The 25,781-nt window shown below is 37.0% G+C and overlaps 1 protein-coding gene across 3 annotated transcripts in view; it reads right to left on the bottom strand.

Annotated features, from left to right (window-relative positions):
• Positions 1–23,773, bottom strand: part of LOC129748366 (rho guanine nucleotide exchange factor 11) — a 353,958-nt gene extending 330,185 nt beyond the window's left edge. For all 3 annotated transcript variants that reach the window (XM_055742966.1, XM_055742968.1, XM_055742967.1), the window contains exons 1-2: positions 23,173–23,773; positions 2,732–4,622 (exon numbers count right to left, since the gene is read on the bottom strand). In XM_055742966.1, coding sequence (XP_055598941.1) covers positions 2,732–2,769 — 38 coding nt within the window. In that variant the 5' untranslated portion in view covers positions 2,770–4,622; positions 23,173–23,773. The remainder of the gene's footprint in view (positions 1–2,731; positions 4,623–23,172) is intronic.
• Between the last annotated feature and the right edge of the window lie 2,008 nt (positions 23,774–25,781).

The raw sequence follows: 25,781 nt of genomic DNA, 5'->3' as shown, positions 1-25,781 counted from the left end.
TATTGTGGAAAATTCCGAAAATGCATTAGAAGAATGAATAATCTTCTATCACTTGGACCAAAACATATGCAGGGTGGCCACTCAAAATCAATTTTTAATTTCCCGCATTTTTCCCGTTTTTTTCCCGCATGGTCTCACGAAATTCCCGGTTTAATACAACAGAAAACCAAACAAAATTCCGAATGTTCATTTTTGAAACCATATAAACGAACATCGATTAAGCTTTCTTTTAATGGTAAATGATCTATAAATTGTTTTTGTTTCAGTTATGTTTGTAGTTATGTGATAAGCAGGGTTTTTTTCAATTGTCTAAAACTATGTCACTCGGTTCGAAAATATTGATTATCATTTTTCAATTTTATTTATATGTTATATATTTTTAATTATTTTAATTTTTTCGTCCATCAAGCTTGCCTCTCTCTGAGCGTCGAAAAGCACCTCCAATTTGTTCGCTTCCAGTTCCTTACTCTCCTCCCGTTTCGCTATAGTTTTGTTTTTCAAATTTTCCTCCATTATTTTGCTTTTAAGGACTCGACATATCTCGAATGAGAATTGAGAATTGAGACCATGCATCCTTGATTGACGATTTCGTTACCGTTATAGCTGTAACTCCCCCTGACCCCCTGAAAGACTCTTTCCATCGTCGCGTTGCCATGAGACAAAATTAGAATTTTCTGCAATAAGGTCGTTAAATTGAAGAACTCCTTTTTCGATTCGCCCATAAGTTCCATCCAAAAAATATCCAATCGATGTGTTTTTCTTCGATATACCGAAATGATGTTCTTATTGAAGGTATTGCACACAATTGTCCGAATTCGTCCTTAATTTAATAAGCACAAGCTCTACTTAAGTGTTGCTTTTCAACAAGTACTTCTAGACACAGGTCTAAACGTTTTTTGGCAATATCTGGATAGTGTGCAATTACATCGGGATTGGATGGGATAAGTCAAGGGAGATCGTATTGCCATTTTATTCAAAAATCGACAGTAAAACGAACTACAGCTATTTCTGAATACAAGGATATCCTTGTCGGAAACATGACCAGACTATTTGCTTTCTTAATTGCCGATTTAGTTGAGAGTCCAATTTCTACGCTTGCAGGAGGTAGGAGATCTATTTTTGTTTTCTATAAGTGTTTTTATTTTATTTTGCGTTTAGTCGTTCAGGCTTCTTGGCTTTACAACTTTCTTTATCAATGCTCTTACAAGCCCGGTTAAATCATCGAAGAGAAACGGAACCATACTTGCGTAAAAAGGACTCAACGGTCGAAGCGGCCGTAACAAAAAAACTCAGTTTTTTCCCAGGAAATTATCATCTACAGCTTTAGCAACAATGTCAAATAACTTCGACCGGGAAATCGATGGAAAACTCCGCTTAAAATTTTAATGATTTTCCTCTTTTTCTCCTCTTGTTTTTTTTAACTCGTCGACAAACCGTTTGAGGTACGGTAGCATTTTGGCAGCACGTTCAGCAACGCGTTTATTAAACCTCGGACTCTACTGGCCGAGCAATCTAACGGGTTTAACCTGTCGCTTCCGGAGGTTTCCGCTGGGGTAAGTTCGAATTTCGGACCGTGATAGGAAAATTATTTTTTCTTACAAAAGAACTCGATATATTTGTACTAGCAAAAAAGCACGTGTCAATTTTCTTCTATCTGACGTACAAGAGAAAATTTTATTCGAATTTTTCACTGCCTCCTATGATTTAATCTCGTTGTCGGCAACAGCGTTCATTTTGAACCCGTTACTGCAGTATAATCTGCCCTTCTAAGTGAAATGTGTTAGAACAGGCTATACAACGTCCTCAAAAATTTATCCAAATTCCATTTTCTTTTCCTCAGTCCCTCCTTGAACGCTTTATGTACAGTGTGAAGTCCACAGCTCCCAATGCAATGGTGAGAATCGTACGCCGGATTTGAAACAAGTTCTTGAACCTCGCTAGTTAGTTCCTTGAGCATTTTCCAATTTACTGCTGGACCATCCATGGAATACTGGATCACTCGTTTCAGTAGATCAGGATTTTTAGAAAAACGTAGTTTCACGCCATACAAAAGGTCATTCGAGCGCGTCGACGATAAGAATGTAGAACCAATATACCTTGCTTCAACTAGGTTTGTGTTCGAGAAGCGCACACTAATATCCATTTGTTGCTTCTGCACAATCTTATTTAACGTTTCGTCAAATCCTAATACGAACTCGCTACAATTCTGTAGTAAATTGAAAACTTCATTCAAAAAATAGAGAGCAATACCGTATGGAATCAAATAGCTTATTTTTGTTCTTCCCATTTCTATTCGATTAACAATCTGGCTGTTCGGGAACATCCTTTTGTTGTTCAATGAAGCAAGTTCAAACTAATCGAAACAGTTCCAGTTCGGCAGGAGAATTCGTTTTGACCTGGTACAAATCGGTCGAAGTCAATTGGAAAGCGACTGGTGATCAACTGTCAATCCATTTCCACTTGTTTCGACCTATTTCGACTGAACTTCATTGAACAGATTTTCACTGAGTCAAAAATACCCGACTTTTTGAAAAAAATCCCGGCTTTTTCCCGCTTTTTTCCCGTTGGATTTCAAATCCCGTCTTTTTCCCGCTTTTCCCGTTTTTCCCGGAAGGGTGGCCACTGTGTTTGTTTAAAATTGAACAGATTTATGGGAAATAGAAAAGAGAAACATTTCATGTTCCAAGATTTCAGAGTAAAAAATATCACCAGCTAGTGGGAAAAACGTTACCTTTCCGACGGTCCAGACGAGGGGACGTTGTTATCCATGAATGATGAACGCAGCAAACACAACACGAGCACGTTTTTAGGGAGCCAGAGAGCGCCGGGGGAAGTAATCCCAGACGAACTGCTAGTGTATATTATTCACAATCTTTCTGGCCCTTGGAAAGCTCCTTCGATAAAATCCTGGCACGGGACTGCTCACAACATTACGCTTCGGGAGTTATCCCCGTTTCAGCGCTTTGACCAACAGAAGTACGCAAAACAACACAAACGCTAACGCGAACTCGAACTCCCACTGTTGTTATTATTATTGTTGTTGTGTGTTTGCGTGTGCGCGCGCTAGGACTTCTGTATTGGTGTCAAGCGAATTCCAGCCTGTTTTTTTCTGGTTATTTATTTCTGCTGTTTTGCCGGATTACTGAATCTTACGACACACTCTGTCAGCCCCAGTGCTGTTTTCTGCTGATGACGATAATTATGACCGATATGTGGTGGCATGTGCCGAACGAACGACCGAAAGGAAACACACTCGATATCTTCAGACACCACACTGGGTTGTGTTGTGAGCAGGGCACTTCAATGAAGACAAGACACCTCACACTTATACCGATGCACTATCTATCTAACGGGGGGAACTGCTGCTGGCTGGATCTATGTGATTGTGGATACTTTGGGGGAAAACCCCAAAGCCAGACTCTTTTTTCTTGGAGTCAATTCGAGACTCAAGACACAGTATTCGAACTTGGGTGTACGATAACTATTTTCTTGGTACAAGATTTGCTTCACTTTTTTGAGCCCTCCTACGGATAGGTTGGCTTCGATTCGATTACAACATTTGGCAGTATGAAAACATATTCTCTTGGAGACTTTCCTTAGGCACTGATTTCGTAACGCCAAAAGAAGGGGTAGAACGATTTTCACAAAAAACTAGAAATGATTCTCGTTCAATTTTCGAACCCTTCCATCGTCTTCGATTTTCACTTTGCAGTAAAAACTCAGACAACACTCACATGTGGACAACACGGAACGCCAATCGTGAAGCATTTTGTGGACACAGATTTCACTTTGTGGTCTACATTTCCCTGCCCTTAACTAAAACTAGACTCACAATTCACACCCGCTCAGACAACGGGCACAGATTCTGGAAGGCATCAACGCAAAACCTGCGGAATTAAACCTATTGCTTCTTGCCCCAATCACATTAATTTCTACCACCTCCCTCGACTCCCTGCTCTTCGGCAGAAAAATTCCAATCCCAATAGCGCAAGCAAATATTGAAGTGGCACTTTCTGCGGTCTGGTTGATGTCACACGTATAAGACCACACTGATATAAATTCTCCAAAGACGATTATTGGGACCACACACTCTTCACGACCAATCGAAATCGGGTGGGGTTTATGGACCAGACGACTTCACTTCCAAAGATTTCGAGACATTAACTCCTTTAACTTCTTGCTGGTGTTGATGATGATGATGATGGATCTCCACCAGAAGTAGAAGAAGTAAGTTGACTGCTCCTTACGCGATACACTGATCGACCGACGCGAACGTACGAAACTGAATTATTCGCCCTCGCTACCGTACACTGACTGAGAGTACCGTGAAGTCTTCTGGTGTTTTTTTTGCTTCGGCTGTCTGGATCTTGTGTGGTTGTCGGTGCCCGCACCAATCTTTCTCTCTATCTCTATACGGACGGACACAGGCGGTGGCACACAAACTGTCCAGCCAGCAGATAGACCGGCACAAATACCACTCCAGCCAACCCCAGAAGGCAGCAAGGGGCCGTATAGAGAAGAGATGCGCTACTACTGCTGCTGCTGCCGTTGCAGCACCACACTAGGCATTGGGTTGTGGCGAGCGAATAGTTTCACCGTCTCGCTGCGCTGTCACTTTCCACCTACAATTAGGAAAAAAGAAAAACGGAGATTTTAGTCAGTTAGTCAGAGGTGTCGTGGGCTTGATTTTTAGTGTCGCGAGGAACAATGAATTAAAGTGAAATTGCATATTGATTTGATAAGAAAAAAGAACTGCGATTGCTCGTCCATCAAAACACTTAAATGCGAATTTTCATCACATTCCGATGTATAATAACGGCAATATCGCTAAAGCAATATTTGTCTTGTATGGCCGCCCCCATTCGGAAGAGGTGAAAACAATTTTTCATCATTCCTAGTCCTGATGAGCACCCATGCCAAATTTCTGCTCTATGGGTCTTAAAACGGCTGAGCCCATCTTAGCCTAGCTTGGTTGACTACTCATATTTAGCCTAAATTATTGAACTTGAAGTGATGATCATGCATTAAAAATTTCAGATAACATATTTTATTAGACTTTGCTCAACTTACGCACTTCAAATTCCATGATCGCTGGCGTGGCCAAGAGAAACAACCCATCAGTTTTATGCAAGGGCCAAAAGAATGCTGCTTGGGACCAGCAGTTCATTCACAATGCACAGAACTCATGCTCTCCCTTTGGAAAGGATTAATAACGGCGCCGGCCACGTCCTAGTAGTAGGGGAAAGTCGGGTAAGACGGACACAGCGGGTAAGACGGACACTTTCAATATTTCAAAAATTACAATGCTTGGCACAAAACTAATGATGGGAATATGTTCGCTTAAGTGTATCAGCACTTTTGAGAACCTTTGTTTATTTACAGCAAGCAAGGTCTCATAATTTTAAACAAAACAAACAACAAATTCGAGGATCCATTATTTGATGTAATTTTCTCTCCTCAGAAAATAGTTCATGACTCACAAAATTTGCGAAAATTTCAACCGTTTTCAAAGGTGGAGTGTTTATAAGGCTTCTATTCAACAATCCGGAGGAAAATTAGCAAATAACGGTCGAAGGGCTTGAGCAACAAACGACACCTCAAGGTTGGGTAAAACAGATACATAAGTTTCTAAAGCTATTTAAAATTTATCATCGGTTTGATCCTCTATATGTCTTCAAAAGACCTTGGCAAGAGCAATTGTCGGTCGAAAAGTACTCAGCATTTCAAAACAGGCCAAAAAAAATTGTAAAAACCGGATTCAGGCGAAGAAAGCGCTTGTAAAATACGGAAGTTTGAAAACCACACTATTTCGCTCCTGAACTTGGACCAGTTGGTTCCTTTGGTTTAAAAACGTTTTCAAAAACTTAACTCATAAAAACATGTACTTTTACAACAATTTTTCCGACAAAATATACCTTTTCTATGCAGTGTCCGATTTACCCGACCATTTTTGAAAAGTGTGATTTGCAAGCATGTTTGAGATAGATTTAAAAACAGTCTTGAAGAAGGAAATTTTCTTATTCCAATGCTGAATGTGATAGCAAATAACCTAAACTGCCCTTCTACACGAAAACTGCGATGAAAAAATTAATATCTGATTTTGCACTTTTGGACTTGATTGCAATTCTACTTTAGGGTGTCCGTCTTACCGAGGAACCCAACGAGCAACCGCACGGATTGAAAAAGGTAGTTATGGCTGTTTTACCCTAAATTTGTTGGGAAATCGAGAATAAACAGCTTATGCATTCGGTGGCTCAAATAGGCTTCGTTGGATTCCTCGTAAAAAAATACACAAGATGTGTACGTCCCATTTTGTTCAAAATATTCCGGTCCGATTTTTTTTTCTAAAATAATTGAAAAATTTAGGGGAATTGAGTGTAAAAACAGCCATAACTCCATTATTTGAAGCGTGCGGTAGCTCAAACAACCTTCATTTGTTTTTCAGACAAAAATAGCACAAACAGGCCTATTTTTGTTTAAAATTTTCAAGTCTAAATTAGTTTTTTATCTGGATTGCTTAAAAAATAAAGGGGAACTAGGTGTTAAAAAGACACTATAACTCCGTTGTAAGCTCGTGCGGCATCTGAAACTACGTCATATCGATTTTCCGGACTAACTACTAAAGGAGTGTAAGGACTAATTTACTAAAGGAGTGTACTTTTTCATAGATTTCTTTCAGGTAGGGGGGGGGATGGGGGGGGGGGGGGTGTTGAAGATATTGAATTTTTTCGCGGTTTATACACTTTTTTCCAATTGTGCATCGCCTATCCAAGTAACCACAAACACTAAAAACTTACACCAATCCTGCTCTAGAGCTTGATTCAGTGCATAACATTAGCTCTATGAGCATGGTTTGGCGAAATTTACTACTGCGTTAGTGAAGAAACTGGTATAAGCGTTTAAAAGCACTGTATTAGCGTTGTTTGGTTTGATGCTATAGCGTTGGCGGGCGAAATGTTGTGAAAATGCAAATGGCGTTCAAATTAGGAAAGAGATTTATTTTGCTTCATTTTTTTGGCAAGATATTGAATTTGTCTTTTGTACTTAATCACTATTATTCATGTTAACGGGATCTCTCGGGTTAAATTTTCTACATGATCTTATTTTTATTTTTAGGCATAAGACGACCTGGAATCGAACTTATGACATCTATGGCTCGGACATTCTTCAGTGACTCTGCTTGTGGACCTATCAGGTCCGCGTTATATTTTTGAAAAAAGCCCTATTCGAATAAAATTTCTAGCAACTGGTGCCCTACATTTGCATTAAATGCAATCAATGCTAATGCCAAATGCCATTGTAGTGCTTACATAGTCCTAAAAGCATTAATTTAGAACTATGTCGCATTTCAAAAGCATGGTGCAAAGCTGATAAAATGCTAGTTGAATTTAAAAAGGGTGATATAAGGGCTGTTATAGTGTAAAATTGCCCTTGATGTGCTGATATAATGTAATTTAGCACTTGAATGCTGTTTTTTTTTTAATTGGTAACTACAGGGGTCCCGGTTTACGGATTGTATTCCAAGGCACGGCGAGCCACCGGTTCCCCCCACTTTGCTACTCTGGGTCCATGGGTACAATGGGAAGACTCATGATATACTCCGTGTATACTAGAGTGCACGAAATGACCCGACTTTTGAAAAGTTATGCGCTGCAGGCTAAAATTGATCCTAGGCTTAGTTCAAGATCTCATGCCAAATTTGGGCCAGATAGGATCGCGGGAAGGGGTCGCTCAACAAGCCTGAAGTTTGTATGGGATTTCGAGATATTTTGTTCGGGAGAAACATGAAAAACCAGTTTTTCATCTAAACTTTGGTTCCCGTCGGCCGATTTCTTTCAAACACGTTTTTTCTTATAGCCTAAATTATGAAAAATATTTCATCCCAAGACTGCATTTCGATGAGAGTTAAGATAAAGAAGTTATTAGGTTTCAAAAATGATCTAACTTTTTTACGGTGGTATTCATTACTGTTAATGAGGCGTCAATATGTTCGACCGCCCCCACTCATTAATAGTGATGAATACCATCCTTAAAAAAGTTAGCCCATTTTTGAAGCCTTATAACTTTTTTTTTATCTTAACTCTTATCGAAATGCAGTTTTCGAATGAAATATTTTTCATATATTAGGCTATAAGAAAAACCATTTCAGAAAAAAATAGGCTGACGGGAACCGAAGTTATTGATGAAAAACTGGATTTTCATGTTTCTCCCGAACAAAATATCTCAAAATCCCATACAAACTTCAGGCTTATTGAGCGACCCCTTCCCGCGATCCGATCTGGCCCAAATTTGGCATGAGATCTTGTACTAGGCCTAGGATCAATTTTAGCCTGCAGCGCATAACATTTCACAGGTTTTGAATTTCCCATACAAATTTGAGGCCGTCTAGTGTACACCCCCTAATCCCTAAACTCCACCTGGGGCCGCAGACCTGGTTCCCACCTCGAACTGTTTAGTATACTATGCTTCAATAGTGGGAGGTCTATTCGCGCTAATGCGCTCCAAGGCAATACTCATTGACGAGACCACTTTCAACAAAACCTGTCATCCTTACGACTCAACGCCTGAACTCTCCTCTAACGACTTGAGAACCGACATCTCCTCGCAATGACTCGAGATTCCCACACAAACCTCTCCTCTTCGCGACTTGAGGCCTGATCTCTCCTCTAACGACTTGAGATCCGACCCCTCCTCGCATCGACTCGAGGTTTACCTCTCCTCTACACGATTCAAGGCTCGATCTCTCCTCTAACGACTTGAGATCTGACCTCTCCTCGTAATGACTCGAGGTGACCACTTGTACCCCTCCTCTTGTTGGTAAGGGGCCTGATCCCTCCTCTTACGACTCGGGATTCGACCTCTTATCATAAAGACTCAGGTTTGACCACACAAACCTCTCCGCCTGAAGGTTTGAGGCCTGACCTCTCCTCTAACGACTCGAGGACCGACCTCTTATCTTCAGGGTTCGAGGTTTGCCACCTTGCCCGTCGTGTGCCTGATCGAGAGCAGCTTATCCTAGGCCAGCCTTTCTCTGTCCGCTACCTCGATGACCGAGCGGATGGCAGCTACAGTGCTGCGACCTCGACGGAAACCAAACTGTTTCCCCGAGAGTCTGCCCTCGCTTTCCGTGTATCTCTGAAGTCGGTTCTGAATCACCTTCTCCAGGACCCTACCCGCTGTATCCAGTAGACAGATCGGCCGATATGCCGATGGGTCTCCTGAACGCTTACCCGGTTTTGGCAGAAGGACGAGTTTCTGCCGTTTCCACGTGTCAGGGAACACCCGCTCCGTCACGTATCGTTGCAACGATGTCCGAAACATATCGGGGAACTCCCTGATCGCGGCCTTCACTGCGACGTTCGGAATGCCGTCCGGACCGGGGGCCTTCCTCGGTTGGAGAGACTTGGTTGGTAATAAACCTATGGAAATGTAAAGCTCTAGTGCTTATAATTACTTGAGTACTCCTCTTGAAAAACGACTGAGCTTATCGTGGAGAACAAAAAAAACCACAAGCGAACCGAAATAGCTTTTAAGTATCAGAAGGATGGCAGCCGAATGGGTCATGTCGAATGTCTCAAACCGACCATATAAATTTTGAAGACCTGAGCAAAATTTCAGCTCAATCGGACTCGATTTAGGGGGAGCCTCAAAGCGCTCAAAGTTTTGGTTTTTTTCTGACCCTCAAAAATCACCAAAGGAAATCGGAAAAATTGAAATTCTAATTTTGATGCTAAATAACTTGAAAATTCTCAAACGTCGAAATCTGGTGTTATCTCGAAAAACTAATTTTGTCAAAGATCGATTTCTAAATTTCAAAAATCACTATACGCGGCACAAAAGGAAAATCGGAAAATCGCAATTTAAATTTTGATGCCAAATGATTTAGAAATGCATGAAACGTCTAGATGTGGTGTGATCTCAAAAAGATTTCGAGCCAAAAATCGACTTTCTGGGCAATTTTTCGAAAAACCGCCTGTTTCGAAAGTCCCAGAATGTCGATTTTTGCTAGGCTTGTTTGACTACTCATATCCACATTAAATCATTGAACCCGAAATGCTTCTCTGATTTTTTTTTTGCAAACATGATAATGTTTATATTATTTAAAAAAAAATTAAAATTAAAAATAAATTTTGAGCTCCTTGATCGCTGGCGTGCTCTAGTAGTTAATGAGGGATGAAAGAAGGATTGTTAGTAAGATACTTTTTAGGATCAACCATAAATGTGTTATTCAAGTTTTTTTCAAAAACTTGTTTTGAAAAACTCTGAACCAACGATAGTCAGTATCACCAGCTATAGAAACTGTCAATACCTCTGCGAATCTATATTCAAGCATCTCAGGAAGGATTGTATTAGTAAAGGAGAGGTTTGGATCAGGAGCTATTTTTGAAAAATGGTGAGATGAAAAAATTATCAACACTCCAAAAGTTAGAAATCAACCATCCAAATTTCCTACAAGATATTTAGCTGTTTCCCTCACTGTAATAACTAACACATCATATAATTTCAAAACGACTCTTGAAAAGAAATAGCTGGAACTTGCTATCAACTTCCGTCCTTCTGCGGCCGAATTGATGAAATTTTTTTGATTTTATTTTATGAACAAATCATCAGCTCATCCGTCTATAATTATCCATTCTAACAAACAACTTTTTTTTATCAACCCGAAATAAAATACAAACTATATTACCGAAAACAATTGTAGATGGCGTGATTTCGAATGATGAATAAATGTCATTAAAGTTCTCTTGCTTTGAGAATGTCTAGAATGGTAGAGCCTTTGAACTTTAAATGGAATCATTTTTAAAATGCATTTTTAAAGCTGCAAACAATGTTTTAAGATAACATGTAAATTTTCTTCAGCAATGAATACATGGACGTCAAAATTGATTTGAATTAATGCTTATTTAAGGTATTCGTAAGTTTAATTCATAGAGATCTCCTTTCATCATCATTTCAACTGCCAATCACCATAACAATCTAAATAAAAAGGTTTGAAACTATCACTATCTAGTCTATTGATTTTCTCAGATTTATTTCTAGAAAATTGTTAACCTCCGATTCATTAGTAACAGTTGTATTAACCAAAATATTGTCCATTACTAGTAGAAAGTTGAAGAAAATAACGTGTCTGTTATCTTGACATGACTTTTTTCCAATAATTTTACAAAACAGAAAAAGGCGAATCAAAAGATATGCAAAGTTTTTTTTAAACAATATTACATAAAAGTTCATTTTTTCTGGTTAAAATGTTCCTCAAATGGGACTTATTTTGCTTCTGATGGATCTGTTTCGTTGATACACGATTTACAAATATGTAACAGATTTTAGTATGATAAGGAGTCGGAAAACCCCGAAAAAAGGAAAAAAGAACGGGTTCACTAATGCATTATCAAACGTCCGTCTCTGATAGTAAAAGAGATCTATTTAGAACTGCATCGCTGATCTTCGGCAGGCCACCTGGAAGCACAGCTCCTCTTATTTCTTCAGCACTTAATAAAATTTTAAGAATAATTCCCATTTTTTTGAGATATTAAAATTTTCCGCTGACAGAAAAAAACGCGCTTTGAACCATCATAGCCTACCATCCGTCAGTCTCAGAAAGTCGATTTTTGGCCTAAAAATTTATTTCGATTTAACACCAGATCCATGGGTCTAAAATGCTTCGTTTTGGTTCAAAACTTCTCCATGATTTCTGGCAGCATTTTTAAGTAACTTTTACATAAGTAAATTTTAACTTTTAGGTTTGTATGGTTAAACTGAATATTTTGTTCTGAAAAATTTACATCTTTTTTTCTGTGAAGAATCAAGCCTGCTAAGTGCTAATAGATTTTTTTGTTATAAATTTTTAAAAGAAATTTTCCGCTAAACAGCTTGTCCAAGACCGTAACTTCGTATCTTATAAGGCATAGTTATTAACTATGAAATAGAAATATGTCTTCCATTGACATGCAATCAATTCAACTGACATCACTGCTGTTGTCGAGCGACATATTGCATGACTATTTTTCAAGCAATACTTCGCTAGGCGTCAGCAATGATGTCAATTGAATTGATTGTTTTTCCAAGCAAACAAAATATCTCTATTCAACAGCTTATAACATTATTGCCTGATAATATACGAAGTTACGGTCTTGCACAAAATTGTTCAGCGAAAAATTTCCGTTTGAAGAATTCATAAATAAAACTATTAGCAGGTTCGGATCCACAGAGGAAATAGAAATGATGTAGATTTTTCAGAACAAAATATTCATATTTCCTGGGTTAGAATTATCATCCATCATCAAATGCAAAATCATCAAATCAGAAAAATACGTTTAGAATTGACTAGAACATTTCCATTTATTGCGCCGTTCAAGAGTTACTAATCAACTAAGTGCCTAGTCAACTAATGTCCAGTCAAATAGGAACATTCTTGACCACCGAGAAGATTTTAGACATCTCAACACGGGTTACTTTCGAGCAGGCCCTTGCGAAGGACACGGCCATGAAGGGGGTGGGGGGGGGGGGGGGGGGGTTCGAAATTCAAATTTAGCTAAAATTATAAAAAATATCCATATATACAATAATAAATAAGAATGTGGATTTCCAACATCATTTTCTTACTCATAATTATCACACAAACTCAAAAAAAAAAAAATTTACTGATATAATAAATTAAAACTTCTTAGTCAAATGACAATGAAAGCAATTGATATTTTTGGTAATTCATTGATAATTTTTTTGAAATGATGTTTCTTATTACAAACTAGAAATTTGCTTCGAAAAAGTTTCTAAGCAGTTCAGTTTTAAAATTTTAAATTAATATTCTTAAAACACTGATTTAAAAAAATAAATTTATTCATAAATAAATGTCACATCAGGTGGAAATTAACCATGATTAAATATTAGGAAAATAATGATACTTGTTATTTATTATTCATCTCAATTTACATTTCTTTTCCTCATTTCCAACAGAAGCGTTGATTGGAAAATTCCGCTGTAGTGTTTTGAATTAGAGAAAAAATATCGTAATTTTAAATGTAAATGTTTGATTAGGAAAAAAAAATCAAGGTTTATGTTTTTTAAACACAAAAAAAATCAGAATTGAAAAACAAAGACAAATTTATCAAAAATATTTCAAAAAAATTACTAGTATGACTTTGTAATTCGGTAAATAAAATTTAAAGTTGTACTTAAAAAATCCGTAATTTCATTTGAAAATAAAAATAAAATATGAAGATTAAAAAAACAGTTTTTTTACCATTTAAAAAGGATTTTTTTTGCAATAAACTCGACCTACCATTATAAACATTTATTTATAGAATTAAATGGATTATTCAAGGAAGAACCATTTTAGTGCTAATGTTTTAATGATTGGTTTGGTAGATTTGAGCGTCCTGAACTCGAGTTTTTTTTTTGTTAAATTAGGACTATCACATTTTGTTTTGGGTGATATGGAGTTTTAAAATGTGAAATTGAAATCAATCATTGATAACTGTTTACCAATCAAACCTACATTTGAGAAAAAATCGGATTCTTATTTTGTTTACTATACTGCATTCAATTAAAGAATAATATTTTTATGATGATGTTGCATGTCCTAAAAAGTTCAATTCATCAGTTACTTGATTTCATTTTACAAATTTGCTGAACCTGCAAAACGTTTAGATTAATGTTTTAAAAATATCTAAAATTCAATTTGGTTTAAAACTTCTATAAAAATTCCATAAATGAGAAAAAGTAAACAAATACAAAACTTTTAAGACTTTGTTCTCAGAATTCAAAATTACTTTTAGTCTTGAGAAAAGTTGATGATTGTTTTCAAACTTTCATTTCAAAATGTTATGTTTTATTTTAAAGTTTTGTTAAAAAAGTGCAAAACTTTTTTAAATTATTTTAACCTATTTTCGAAAGTGTTTTCAAAAATAAAAGCTGATGAAAAAACTAAATATTTAGCAGGTTCACCCAAATCAGTCAAAATTACGTTTTAAATTTACTGCAAAAATTGTAAATTTTGTGGCCTTGTGTAATTTATCAAAATCTTTTTAAATGTGATGTTGAGCAGAAGAACAAGAAAACAATTTTAAATTAGTTTCTAGAGGGATATTTCATATCAGCAAAACATTTGTACAGACATTTTGAAATCAAAATTTTTCGTAATAAAGTAGAGGATATTAGATTTTGAATTTGTTTTGCTAATTCTGTGGACCATCATGCGAGGTAGACGCCTGTTACATGGTGTCCAACTTGTCGATGAATAAAATTAGTATCGGACGAACTAATTTTTTAAGTTGAAATTTTTCTTTTCAAACTCTGTTCATGTTTAGTTACACTTCTTATAAAAAACCCATTCTAAGGACGAGGTAGAGTTTTTGTATGTCAAGTACAGAGTTCTAATACAAAAGGTTATTTGAATCGCAAATCGAAATTCACAATAAGAAATTAGTTTCAATATGTGAACGTCATATAGCGACGAAATAGAAATATAGAGCCAAATTTCTGACTTGCTTGCCAACACTTATTATTCACACCTTTTAAGATTAAGTACAGTGAAAATTTTACTTGGAAAAAATCTTCATGGGGGGGGGGGGGCTAAACCCCTAAACCCCCCCCCCCCTCCCCGTTCGCACGGCCTTGCTTTCAAGTATCACTTTCGAATCCTATATTTAAAAATTTACTACTTCTAGCAACTTTGAAGGGAGTAGCGAATAAGTTTCATTTTTTTTATTATTATGCAACATGACGAATGTGTTACGAAACTTCAACAGCGATTTTCTTGTAACATACCTAGTAGTAGTTAGCTCATACGAGCTGTTCAAAACTGACTGAAACTTTTTTTTTCAGATTTGTTTTGACAGTTCTCTTTGGTATGTTTGAAGACATCCGGTGGCCTGGCCAAAAACCAAAAATTGGTTCAAAAAGGTCGTTGGAGTTTTTACGTGGGAAATTCGTGCGCTAGATTGTACATCTGTTCTCTGTGCTGATGTTGTTTATCAAAAATATTTAGTTTTATAATATTTAGTTTTAGTATTATTATCCTATTTTGAATTATTAAAGTTCGCTTAGAGGTCGATGGTCGAAATAAGACGCCCTTTAGTCAGCTGAACGTAAACTGTGAACACTCATGTTTAAATTTTAATATGCTTTTAGGCTGCAGGCCAGACAGGAACTGTACAGTAGACTTAACGATTTGGGGTTATTTTTTAATTCCTCAAACCCTGAGGTCTAAAAAACTTCATTTTGGTCCAAAACTTATCCATGATTTTTTGCAGAATTTTTAAGTTACGTTCACATGAGTAAATTTGAAGTTACGGTCTTCAACAAAGTTGTTCAGCGGAAAATTTCCTTTAGGAAATTTGTAAATTGGCACAAAAACCATCAACTGGCTCGGTTGCACAGAAGAAACAAAAATGATGTTGATTTTTCAGTACAAAATAACTTAAAAATTTTGCAAAAAAATCATGAATGAGTTTTTTTACCAAAACGAAGCTTTTTTGACCCCAGGGTTTGAGAAATTCAAAAATGACCCGAAATCGACTCAGTCTACTGTACAGCCAAAAGTTAAAGAAATAGTGTGTAATGGAGGGTTAGTTTATTTTCTTTTTTACTTTTAATATCTGTTTTGTGTAGAACAGTTTTCAATCTCTTTAAAACTTTTCAAGCTATAAGCTGTGTTCAAAATTACGATATCCAGTTCAATCTGTTTCCATAAGGTAAAATATGCCATTTTTTTTTTGGAAATTTATTCAAACTACGCCTCTGTAGAATGTTTTATCTGTTTACTCACGAAACCGCCCGCACACAGTTGCGCATAATGCAAACAACACCGTGTTCAATGCTGGCTCTCTTTCGCTTGCGATCGACGACGATGTATGTTGGTAAATGGAATTAAAAATCTCGGAAAAGCTATAGCAGCAAACGATGGATTTCTTCTGGGTGTGTTGTCTGAGTTCAATTTCAGTTAGTATACGGTCTTGGTGGAACAACTCGCCTGCCGCGGACGGATCTGGTTTCTCGAGGGATTTTTATCGGTGTTTTCCCTCCACGGCGGCAAGCAAATGCAACAACCGAAAAGCTCAACAACACAAAACACAACACTTTTTATTCAACGCGATCCGTCGACGTTGACTGACGACGGGCTGAGCCGAGCTGACTTGGTTGCTGGTTTTGATACACATTTTTCAGAGAAAACGACACACGAACGCGTCAGGTTTAGCGGAACACAGCATATCGCTTTTTATTTTTTTCCATTTTTTATTTTATTTATTTCAGCTCTATCCACTTCTTCAAATTTCGTTCGTTCCATCCAGTTTTCTAATGCGCCCGCCGCCGGTGAATTCGGCTGGTTGGTTGGATTTTATTCGGGCCCGCAACGGTGTTTTAATTTTTATGATGGATGCGAAAGCGAAATTTGTTAAGCCGGATATTTGCACAATTTCGGGGCATCGAGCAAGAGAAAGAATTCCAGTTTGGCGATCTTATTTTACCGGTTACGGTGAGCCGTCAGCTTGAAATGTAAGAAAGAATGTCGCTTGGCAAAGAAGTAAAGAGAAATTAAGTAGGTTACAGCACTCTGAGTGATAAAAAGTTGGCACCGAAAAATAAACGTTTTTATTCAATGAGTATTCGTAGCTCATGCCTTATTGAAAGTTTATATTTGAATGACTAATAATGATGTATCTTGAACCAATGAAAAAAATGTTCAGGGCATAATAAAGATGCGATCCTGAAAGATCCAATCGATTTCTTTTTTAAAAGGAAACCGATAGGTAGTGGCTTCTTCTATATCAGCATCATTAACGTGCACAGCCCTCACCTTGAAAGTACCGGTGACGACAAAGACGAATTCTACGCGTAGCTGGAGCGTGAATACGACCGCTGCTCAAAGCATGATATCCAGATCGTCATCGGGGATTTTAACGCTCATGTCGGCCTGGAAGAGGAGTTCAAACCGACAATTGGAAGGTTCAGGGCGCACCAGAGCTGAACAACGAAAGCGGCCTCAGAGTATGTAATAGATTTCGCCACCTCCAAGTAAATGGCCGTACGAAATACCTTTTCCCAGCACCACCTCTCACACAAGTACACCTGGAGATCACCGTACCAAACGCAATCACAGATCGACCACGTTTTGATAGACAGCCGGCACAGTCAGACCACCAGCTGGCGATGTTGAAGTTGCGCCCAAAACTTTCCGTAGTGAACAGCATATGAAACCGACGATCGCTTCGGTTAAATATTGCACGACTGAAGCAACCTGCGGTCGCAGCAGACTACACGCAACACTTGAAGCAGCGCTACCGGTAGAGGACGCCGCATGGAGGAGGAGGAGCTCGATGAGCTGGAGCAGCTGCATCGTTTCCAGGAAACATGAAAGTTCTATCAGAAGCTCAACGCATTCCGCGAAGGCTTCGTTCCGCAAGCCAAAATGTGCCGGGATAAGAACGGGGGCATCCTGACGGACAATCGAGAGATGATCAAAAGGTTGAAGCAGCACTTGGCGATAAATTGGACTGTGAGAATTACAGAGCGATCACTGTCCTTATTGCCGTCTACAAAGTGTTGTCCCGAATCCTACTCCACCGCCTAACGCCACAAGCAAACAGATTCGTAGAAAGTTATCATGGGCTTCATGGAAGCACGGCCAACGACGGACCAGATCTTCACAATACGACAAATCCTCCAAAAATGCCGTGAACACCAAGTTCCTACGCACCATCCAAAGGGTGTCGATGAAATTGCCACACACAAAATTGATTCGTAGAATTCGAGTTTTCATCCGATTGCCATAAAATTTTCAGGGATTGGAAAATAACTATTAAACTTCATTTTACCAATTTTATTGCATTATTTAAGGGGTCTGCATTCAGTTATCCTCAATAACCATAGTCTTTTTAACCTTATTTAAGATCAAGTGTTTCATTCTGATGCTTGGTTTGAACTACGTGTTGATCCTAGAGTGGCTCCTTATACTTCTAAACCATTTGGTCCAAAAAAAAAAATCAGAAAAAATCAACAGTTCATGAGTTTTCAAGTCGACAATGAAGAATTTTCGAGGCGCAAAATGCGCAAAAGGCGCAAATTTGTGCAAAATTTTTTTTACCATGTCTTCTTGCATTGTAAATGTCTCAAACACACGTTAACTTAAAAATCTGGCAAAAATAGACAAGATAGTCCATTTCATAACCAACCCAACGCTGCATATCCGATCTCTAGTAATGTAGCTATCGCCGAAAAGAAGTGCCCGGATACTAAATGATCATAGCTTTAATTTTTATCCAATTGATTTTCACGTAATTTGTACGAAAAAAATAAGTAATAACGCTTCCCTAATAGGAATTTTTCTCTATGAACGTCACGTGCAACTTACGTGAATTTTTAGTGCGTTCAACGTGTTATGAGGATGAAAGCTACGTAAAATGTGTTTAGTATCGGAATGATAATTTGATCCTGTCTACTATTTTTTTTCGTTTCTAGGGAAGATATGGGCATAATGGCCACCTTAAGAAAAACGCTTATTTATTCATAAAGTACAGCTATATTATGTGAATTACAGCATTGTTTCGTGTTCAGACACTCAAATAGTCTATTGCCTAATTGGATGAAACTTGAAAAAGTAGATAAAAACGTTCAAAAAAGCATTTTAAAATTTTTTGCCGAAAGCTGAAAACCAGTCACTGTAGAGCACAATTTTTTGGGGCAATATGAGCGGTTTCTGCCTTGGAATCTAGCAGCGAATTCGACTCGATGACGTCAACTGAATAATAGAGCTACAGCTTGACTTGTTTCATCTGTCTATTTGGCCTATTGGTAAGGTGTCGGAAAGGTAATCAGTAGGCTCGAGTTCGATTCCTGGTCAAGGTTATCTTTTTTTTTCTATCATTCATGATCGATGCATTTTGCACTAAACGGTGAGGCGTAGATTCATCAAACAAAGCAATAACAAAATAATTAATGTCTGTTTGTAAAATTCAAAGAATTAACACATGCTCATTTGACTGCCCCAAATTTGTATGGGAAATTCAAAACCTGCAAAATGTTAAGCGCTGCAGGCTAAAAATGATCCTAGGCCTAGTGCAAGATCTCATGCCAAATTTGGGCCAGTTCGGATCACGGGAAGAAATCGCTCAACGAGCCTGAAGTTTGTATGGGATTTTTAAACATTTTGTTCTGAAGAAACATGAAAAATCAGTTTTTCATTGATAACTTTGGTTTTCTTCGGCCGATTTCTTTTGAAAACGGGTTTTCTTGAAGCCCAAATTATGACAAATATTTTATCCCAAGACTGCAAATCGATTCGAGTTAAAATAAAAAAGTTATTAAGCTTCAAAACTGGGTTAACTTTTTTAAGGGTGGTATTCATCATTCTTTATGAGTCGGTGCGTTCGACCATTTTGACATAGCATTAACCGTGATGAAAACCACCCTTAAAAAAAGTTAGCCCATTTTTGAAGCTTAATAACTTTTTTATTTTAACTCGAATCGATTTGCTTGCAGTCTTCGGTTCAAATATTTGTTATAATTTTGGCTTTATGAAAACCCGTTTTCAAAAGAAATCGACCGAAGAAAACCAAAGTTATTGATGAAAACCTGTTCAGGCTCGTTGAGCGACCCCTTCCAGTGATCCCATCTGGCCCAAATTTTGCATAAGATCTTGCACTATAAGGCCTAGGATTAATTGAGGCCTGCAGCACATAACTTTTTCACTAGCCGTATAATGTAACAATAAAAAAAATCAATCATGAATAGTATGTAAAACAAATCTCCTCGAACAGGAATCGAACTCGAGTCTACTGATTACCTCTCCGACACCTTACCAATAAGCCAAATAGACAGATGAAACCAGTCAAGCTGTAGCTCTATTATTCAGTTGACTTCATCGAGTTGAATTCGCTGCTACACAGAAAAAAAAATTGACTATTACGTGTCACTGAAACTGCAACCTTTAAAATAAATCAACCTGTAATTAACAAAACCTGTAATTTTAAATTCAGATTCATTTATTATTACAGCAAATGTCCTGTAAAATAATTCTACAATAAAAATTAAATTTCACGTAATTTGTTTTTCGACCTGTAAAATTACGATAAATGTCCTGCTCCTTTTTGTTACAGGACACTTGCGTAATTTTACAGGAAATAAATTTTGCTGTGTAGATTTTACGGCAGAAAACGCTCATCTTGCCCCGATTAAAAGTGGTGAATTGGTGATTGGTGAAAAATTAATACTATAGGTAGTACGAAACAAATGCTCATAAAAATTTGTTTAAGAAAATACGTAGGGGAGAGTGGAGTATCGTGGGCCATAGGGAAACGTGAACCACTTTTAATATCTCAGATGTGTGTTGAGATAAAAATCTCAAACCAACTGTCATCGTCGTCGCTTTGCGTGAGCATATATTCCTATATGTTGTTGACTGAAATACGTATCATATGTTTCTTTTATTTATCAAGCTAAAAAAAGTTAGAAAAATTTACTTACACAATTAAATTAAAACCCGCTAATTTCATCGATGGGGAACCTAAAGTGCATAACAAAAATATGCTCATACGCTTATGATCTAAGTTTTGTCATGATCTTTCACGTGGAAAAGGAATTTTTGATGAAACATCAATAAGTCACACAAATGCAACCAATTTGCAAATCATAGCTTGCTGGGAATCGTGGGCCACACATCTTGAATCACCTATATTTTTATGTTTTTATACACATTCAGAACTTAAAATACGTTCTCCCTATCTGTAAAGTTTTCTTATGCCAAATGAAGAGTTTTGAAAAATATTTTGTCCATCCTTTATAAGGAATTTTGCCAAAACGTTCGCGAGCCAGGTTTTGGAATCTATTCGATCATACACAGCTCTTTTTTATTTCATCATCTGAAATTGCTTTTAAATAACGAAATGAATTAGGAAATCACAGTTTTGGGTCAACTCATAAACTTTGCATGTTATTTGGTCAATTTTCATTTGGTGGCCCACGATTCCCCACCATTTTTCAAAATCCAAAAAATATTGCTTTTTTTAAAACAGTCAAAATTTGGAGAAAATAACATATTAAAAATTTTTAAAAAAATTCTTATGATACCTTGAAAATGTAGAAAACCATACCATTTTTTATTTTCATTTTATCTTTTATAATAAAGAAGTTATGGAACAACGAAAAAAAGTGGCCCATGATTCCCCACTCTCCCATACTTTTGTAGAAAAAAGGAGTGCTTATTATGCCCTGGGTGCTCGTTAAGCCCTTATTTCCCCTACTTTTGAAAATAAAATGAAAACAAAATGAATTTCAACAGAGAAATCTTTATCATATTGGGGGAATCGAAATAAAAATGTTCAAGAAGTTTTTAACACTGAGACCGGTTCAAAACCCAGCTTTTAAATATTCCTCAGCGATTCCATCATGTTACAAAACCAACTTATGTCGCTTTTTTGAGTTATTGACAAAATAATATTTTTCATTAAATGAATTTAATGAAAAATTTTCACCTGAGGTGTGTTGGGACCTAGAAAAAAATAAAATCTGTTTCTTCATGTTCAAAAATTTGATTCTGGTGAATATTTTACGGTATTTCAAAATATTGTGATGCAACTCGTTGCAAAACTCGATTTTTTCATCACTCGTCATAATTATCGAACTCCGCAAGCCTCGTTGCTTAAATGTATGCTTCGTGCTGGAAAAAATCTACTTTTTGTAACTTGTTGCGTAAATAACTAATTTTACACCTTTGGATTTCAGTGTTGGATTTGAAATTTTAAAAACTACGTGACAGAAATCGAAATTCTGAATACTTACAGATAATCAAAATAATTAGTTCTTTTATTATATTTTGTAATGTTGGAGATGTTGATCGCAGATTCGAATCTTGCCAATTGGAAATTTCAAGAAACCGTTTTTTTTTTTGTATTCTCTTTTGACGTTTTCTATCCTTGACCTTGTACAACAGTCACGAAAATTTACGGCTAACGTAATTTCGATTAAAAATTTTTAATACAAAAAATGAATTCCCTTATTTTTCATTGAAATGTACAGTAAGGTTTTTTTACACTGATATACGTACCGCGTAAAAAAACCGTGCAAAAAAACCGTGTTAATTCCCGAATGTAAAAGAACCGTGCTACTTCCTGAAAACCGTGTAAAAAAAATCGTGCTAATTGCGGAAAACCGTGTAAAAAAAAACTTTAAAGACCTGAGACTTGAGACTTTGGACTTTCGATATGACACCTGAGACCTGAGACATGAGACATGGGACATTAGACCTGAGACCTAAGACATAAAACATGAGAACTGAAACATGAGACATGAAACATGAGATATGAGACATGGGACATTAGACCTGAGACCTGAGACATAAAACATGAGACCTGAGATCTGAGACATGAGACCTGAGACATGAGACCTGAGACATAAGACCTGAGACACGAGACATGAGCCTGAGACATTAGACCTGAGACAATAGACCCGAGACATGAGACGCGAGACATGAGACATTTGACCTGAGACATGAGACCTGAAACCTGAGACATGAGACCTGAGACTTGAGACCTGAGACATGGGACCTGAAACACGAGACATGAGACATTAGACCTGAGCATGAGACATGAGACCTGATACCTTAGAACTGAGACCTGAGACATGAGATATGAGACATGAGACATTAGATGGTCTCAGATCTCATGTCTTACGTCTCATGTCTCAGGTCTCATGTCTAATGTCTTAGGTCTCATGTCTCAGGTTTCAGGTCTAATGTCTCATGTCTCATGTCTCAGGTCTCATGTCTCGTGTCTCAGATCGCGGGTCTCATATTTCAGGTCTCATGTCTCGTGTCTCAAATCTCAGGTCTCATATTTCAGTTCTCAAGTCTCAAGTCTCATGTCTCAGGTCTCAAGTCTCATGTCTTAGGTCTCAGGTCTTGGGTCTCAGGTTTCAGGTATTGGGTCTCAGGTCTCAGGATTCATGTATCACATTCTTAGTCTCAGAGTTAAGATTTTCCCAACTACAAAAAGATTCTAAGTGTTTTCCTTCGAAAAAGACTTATATATTTTCTCTCAAAAACTGTGTTTTCGCGAGATCCGTGTTAATTCCCGAAAACCGTGTAAAAAAACCCGCGTAAAAAAACCTTGGTGTAATCCACTCCACTTATTTACTGTTAAGAATACTTCAGTTTAGATTTTACTGTATATTCGTACTTACTTTTTTTCGTTGCTGAAGATGGGTAATCTAAGGGTTTATATCGCGAAAACACTTTTAATTTGCATTAAATACACTTAGCACAGTATTTTCACAAAAACCAAATTAAAATATTTTCTTCGACTTTTAAAACACCGACAACGTATTTCACGAATCTTCACCTCAGTTGTATAGTGAAAGAAAACATCCCTACTCGGTGCGTTTGTGTAGGATGATCAAATAACACGTTCGCACATACACACAAAGCAACCGCGCGGAATAATCCAGTGGAGTGAGTGAAACCAATCGATGCAGTACTATCTCCCTCTTTCTCACATTGTTTGTATAAACATGTTTTTACTCTTCGTACTAGTTTTCTTCACGTCTCGATGGCCTAGCCCAAAAAAGTGACATGGATGGATGGCAGGAGAAAAACTCCATTGGAGCGATTTCCCAAAATCGACCTATTAACTGCTACCCCATCCTAGAAAATCTCAGTCTCCCACCGTTAAGGCACTTTCGGACGCAATATTTTGCCACTTCCTGAACCGGACAGCACCGCGAAACACGAAAATTGATCTTTTAAATCAGAGACGACAAAACGAACCCGACAATTTCACACGCACGAACTGAACGCGAATGAACTTTTCTGAATGAATGACGACGATGTTCATGATGTAGTCATCTTCGCAGAACGGATGAATAAATCGGATCAAATGTTGCACGAATACTACTTCAAAAACGTTTGATTGTTAGATGCGTTCAATGCTGATGGTAAATTAAAACAAAGGTTGATATCCTGAATCCTGATTAAATTCAACATTTTACTACAGTTTTCAGAAATGGACACTAATTAAAATTGTTAGAATTACTCTCATAATGTTCAATGCGTTCAACGCGTTCAATGCTCATGCTAAATTAAACAAAAAGTAGATAAGATACCGGGGTAAGTGGGGACGGTTTTTCGTATTGTTCAACTTTAAAAAATCATTAAAAAAACAGCAGTAGGTTAATTTTGATGAAATCGCGTTCAATGTGATGCAGAACATGTTGTTCACAAATGCTGAAGAGATGAGATTGATAGACGCAAAGCGAAAAATGTTATCACGTAAATTGTTATGCACTGCTGGTGTCTTCACTCACCCCGCCTTATGGGGTAAGTGGAGACGGTAGATTTTCCCTTTGATTTCTCAGAAAATTTTCAACAAATTTGTGTTTTTTCGGTTGAATACGTTACTTTATTGCACGAACCGTCCGAAATTTTGAAAAAAGTTCATGGTACTATAAATAAGGCATCTTTCAATGATTATTGTGTAAAATCCGATATTATCGAAGATATATGTATACTTATTTTAGAAAAAAAAAACAAGCACTTTACCCAACTTTTCATGATCTGAATGCTAAATAAAGCTAAGTTGTATTGAATGAAGGAGAGAAAATTGAAAAAATGTGTAAACATCAAGTCTGTATAAAGCCGTCCCCACTTACACCAGGTAGGGTTTGGAGACAAAATTTTAGATTTTTGCCAGCTAGTTTACGAGAAATTTGCGATTGAAAATGATGCACATCAACTCCGCATCGTAGTTTAAAATAGTAAATTTACAAAAAGTCACCGTAAACATCCGTAATTGTCGGAACCGTCTCTCTTTTACAGTTATTGGATAGATTACAAGTAAATTTAACATTCTGCATTAAAAGTTTGAAAAAATAGTTCACAGTAGTGTTTTAATAGCCACCGTCCTCACTTACCCCGCGTCCCCACTTACCCCGGTGTACCTTATCTAGAATCCAGATTAAATTCAACGTTTTCAAGGGGATTGGACCTGCTAAAAGGGAAAAAGTTCTTTAGACTTTGATGAGGACTTAATTAAAAACTGTGTTTTAACACTTGTTTTCAATATGTCTAGTGTGCACCAGACGAAAAAAAAGCTATTAAAAATGCAGTGCAATTGTTTAATTTTCACTTTTAATATTCAGTTGAACATTTATGTTCTAAAATTTCAAATTCTAGGGAATCCGAATTAAAAATAAGAGTCTCTATGCTAGACTTAATACTTAGAATTTTAGAATCATTGTTCTTTATTTTGTTTTATATGTAAAACAAACCAAAGAAGAAAAATTCTCGAATTCTAAGTACTAAATCTAGCGTTGAGCCTCTTATTTTTAATTCGGATCCCCAAGTGAATATGAAATTTTTGTAACTGAACTTAAACGTAAACTGTTCATGCAGTTCGTGAATTTCAGTTATACTGTCCTTCCATGAATTTCAGTTACTGAATTTGGATTACAAAACTGGCATTAGTGGCATTGAACATCTTTAGTAGGAAAATGAATCGAAATTTCATCACATCATTTTAAAATGTTGTTCCCGTTCAGCTGGGGCTGAATTATTATATAAAACAATTCGAGTTTCTCAAGCTTTGCGTGTAAAATGAACTTTTGTTTTGATTGAGTACGCAAAAAGGTCTAGCGTAACATTTAAAAAGGGCGAAACTAGCAGTTAGCTCGAAACGAGAAAAACGCGTTTGAAAATTCGAAACACCTATTCAAATCCTATTTATAAAATCGACCACTTTTTGTTCAACAAAATCAAAAAATGTGCATTATATTCACTTATTGTTCGATGGTTATCA

The sequence above is a fragment of the Uranotaenia lowii genome, chromosome 2 (genome assembly GCF_029784155.1).
Source record: "Uranotaenia lowii strain MFRU-FL chromosome 2, ASM2978415v1, whole genome shotgun sequence".
Classification (NCBI taxonomy): Eukaryota; Metazoa; Arthropoda; class Insecta; order Diptera; family Culicidae; genus Uranotaenia; species Uranotaenia lowii.
The sequence above is the reverse complement of the archived record's forward strand: the minus strand, read 5'-3'. Positions and strand labels throughout refer to the sequence as shown.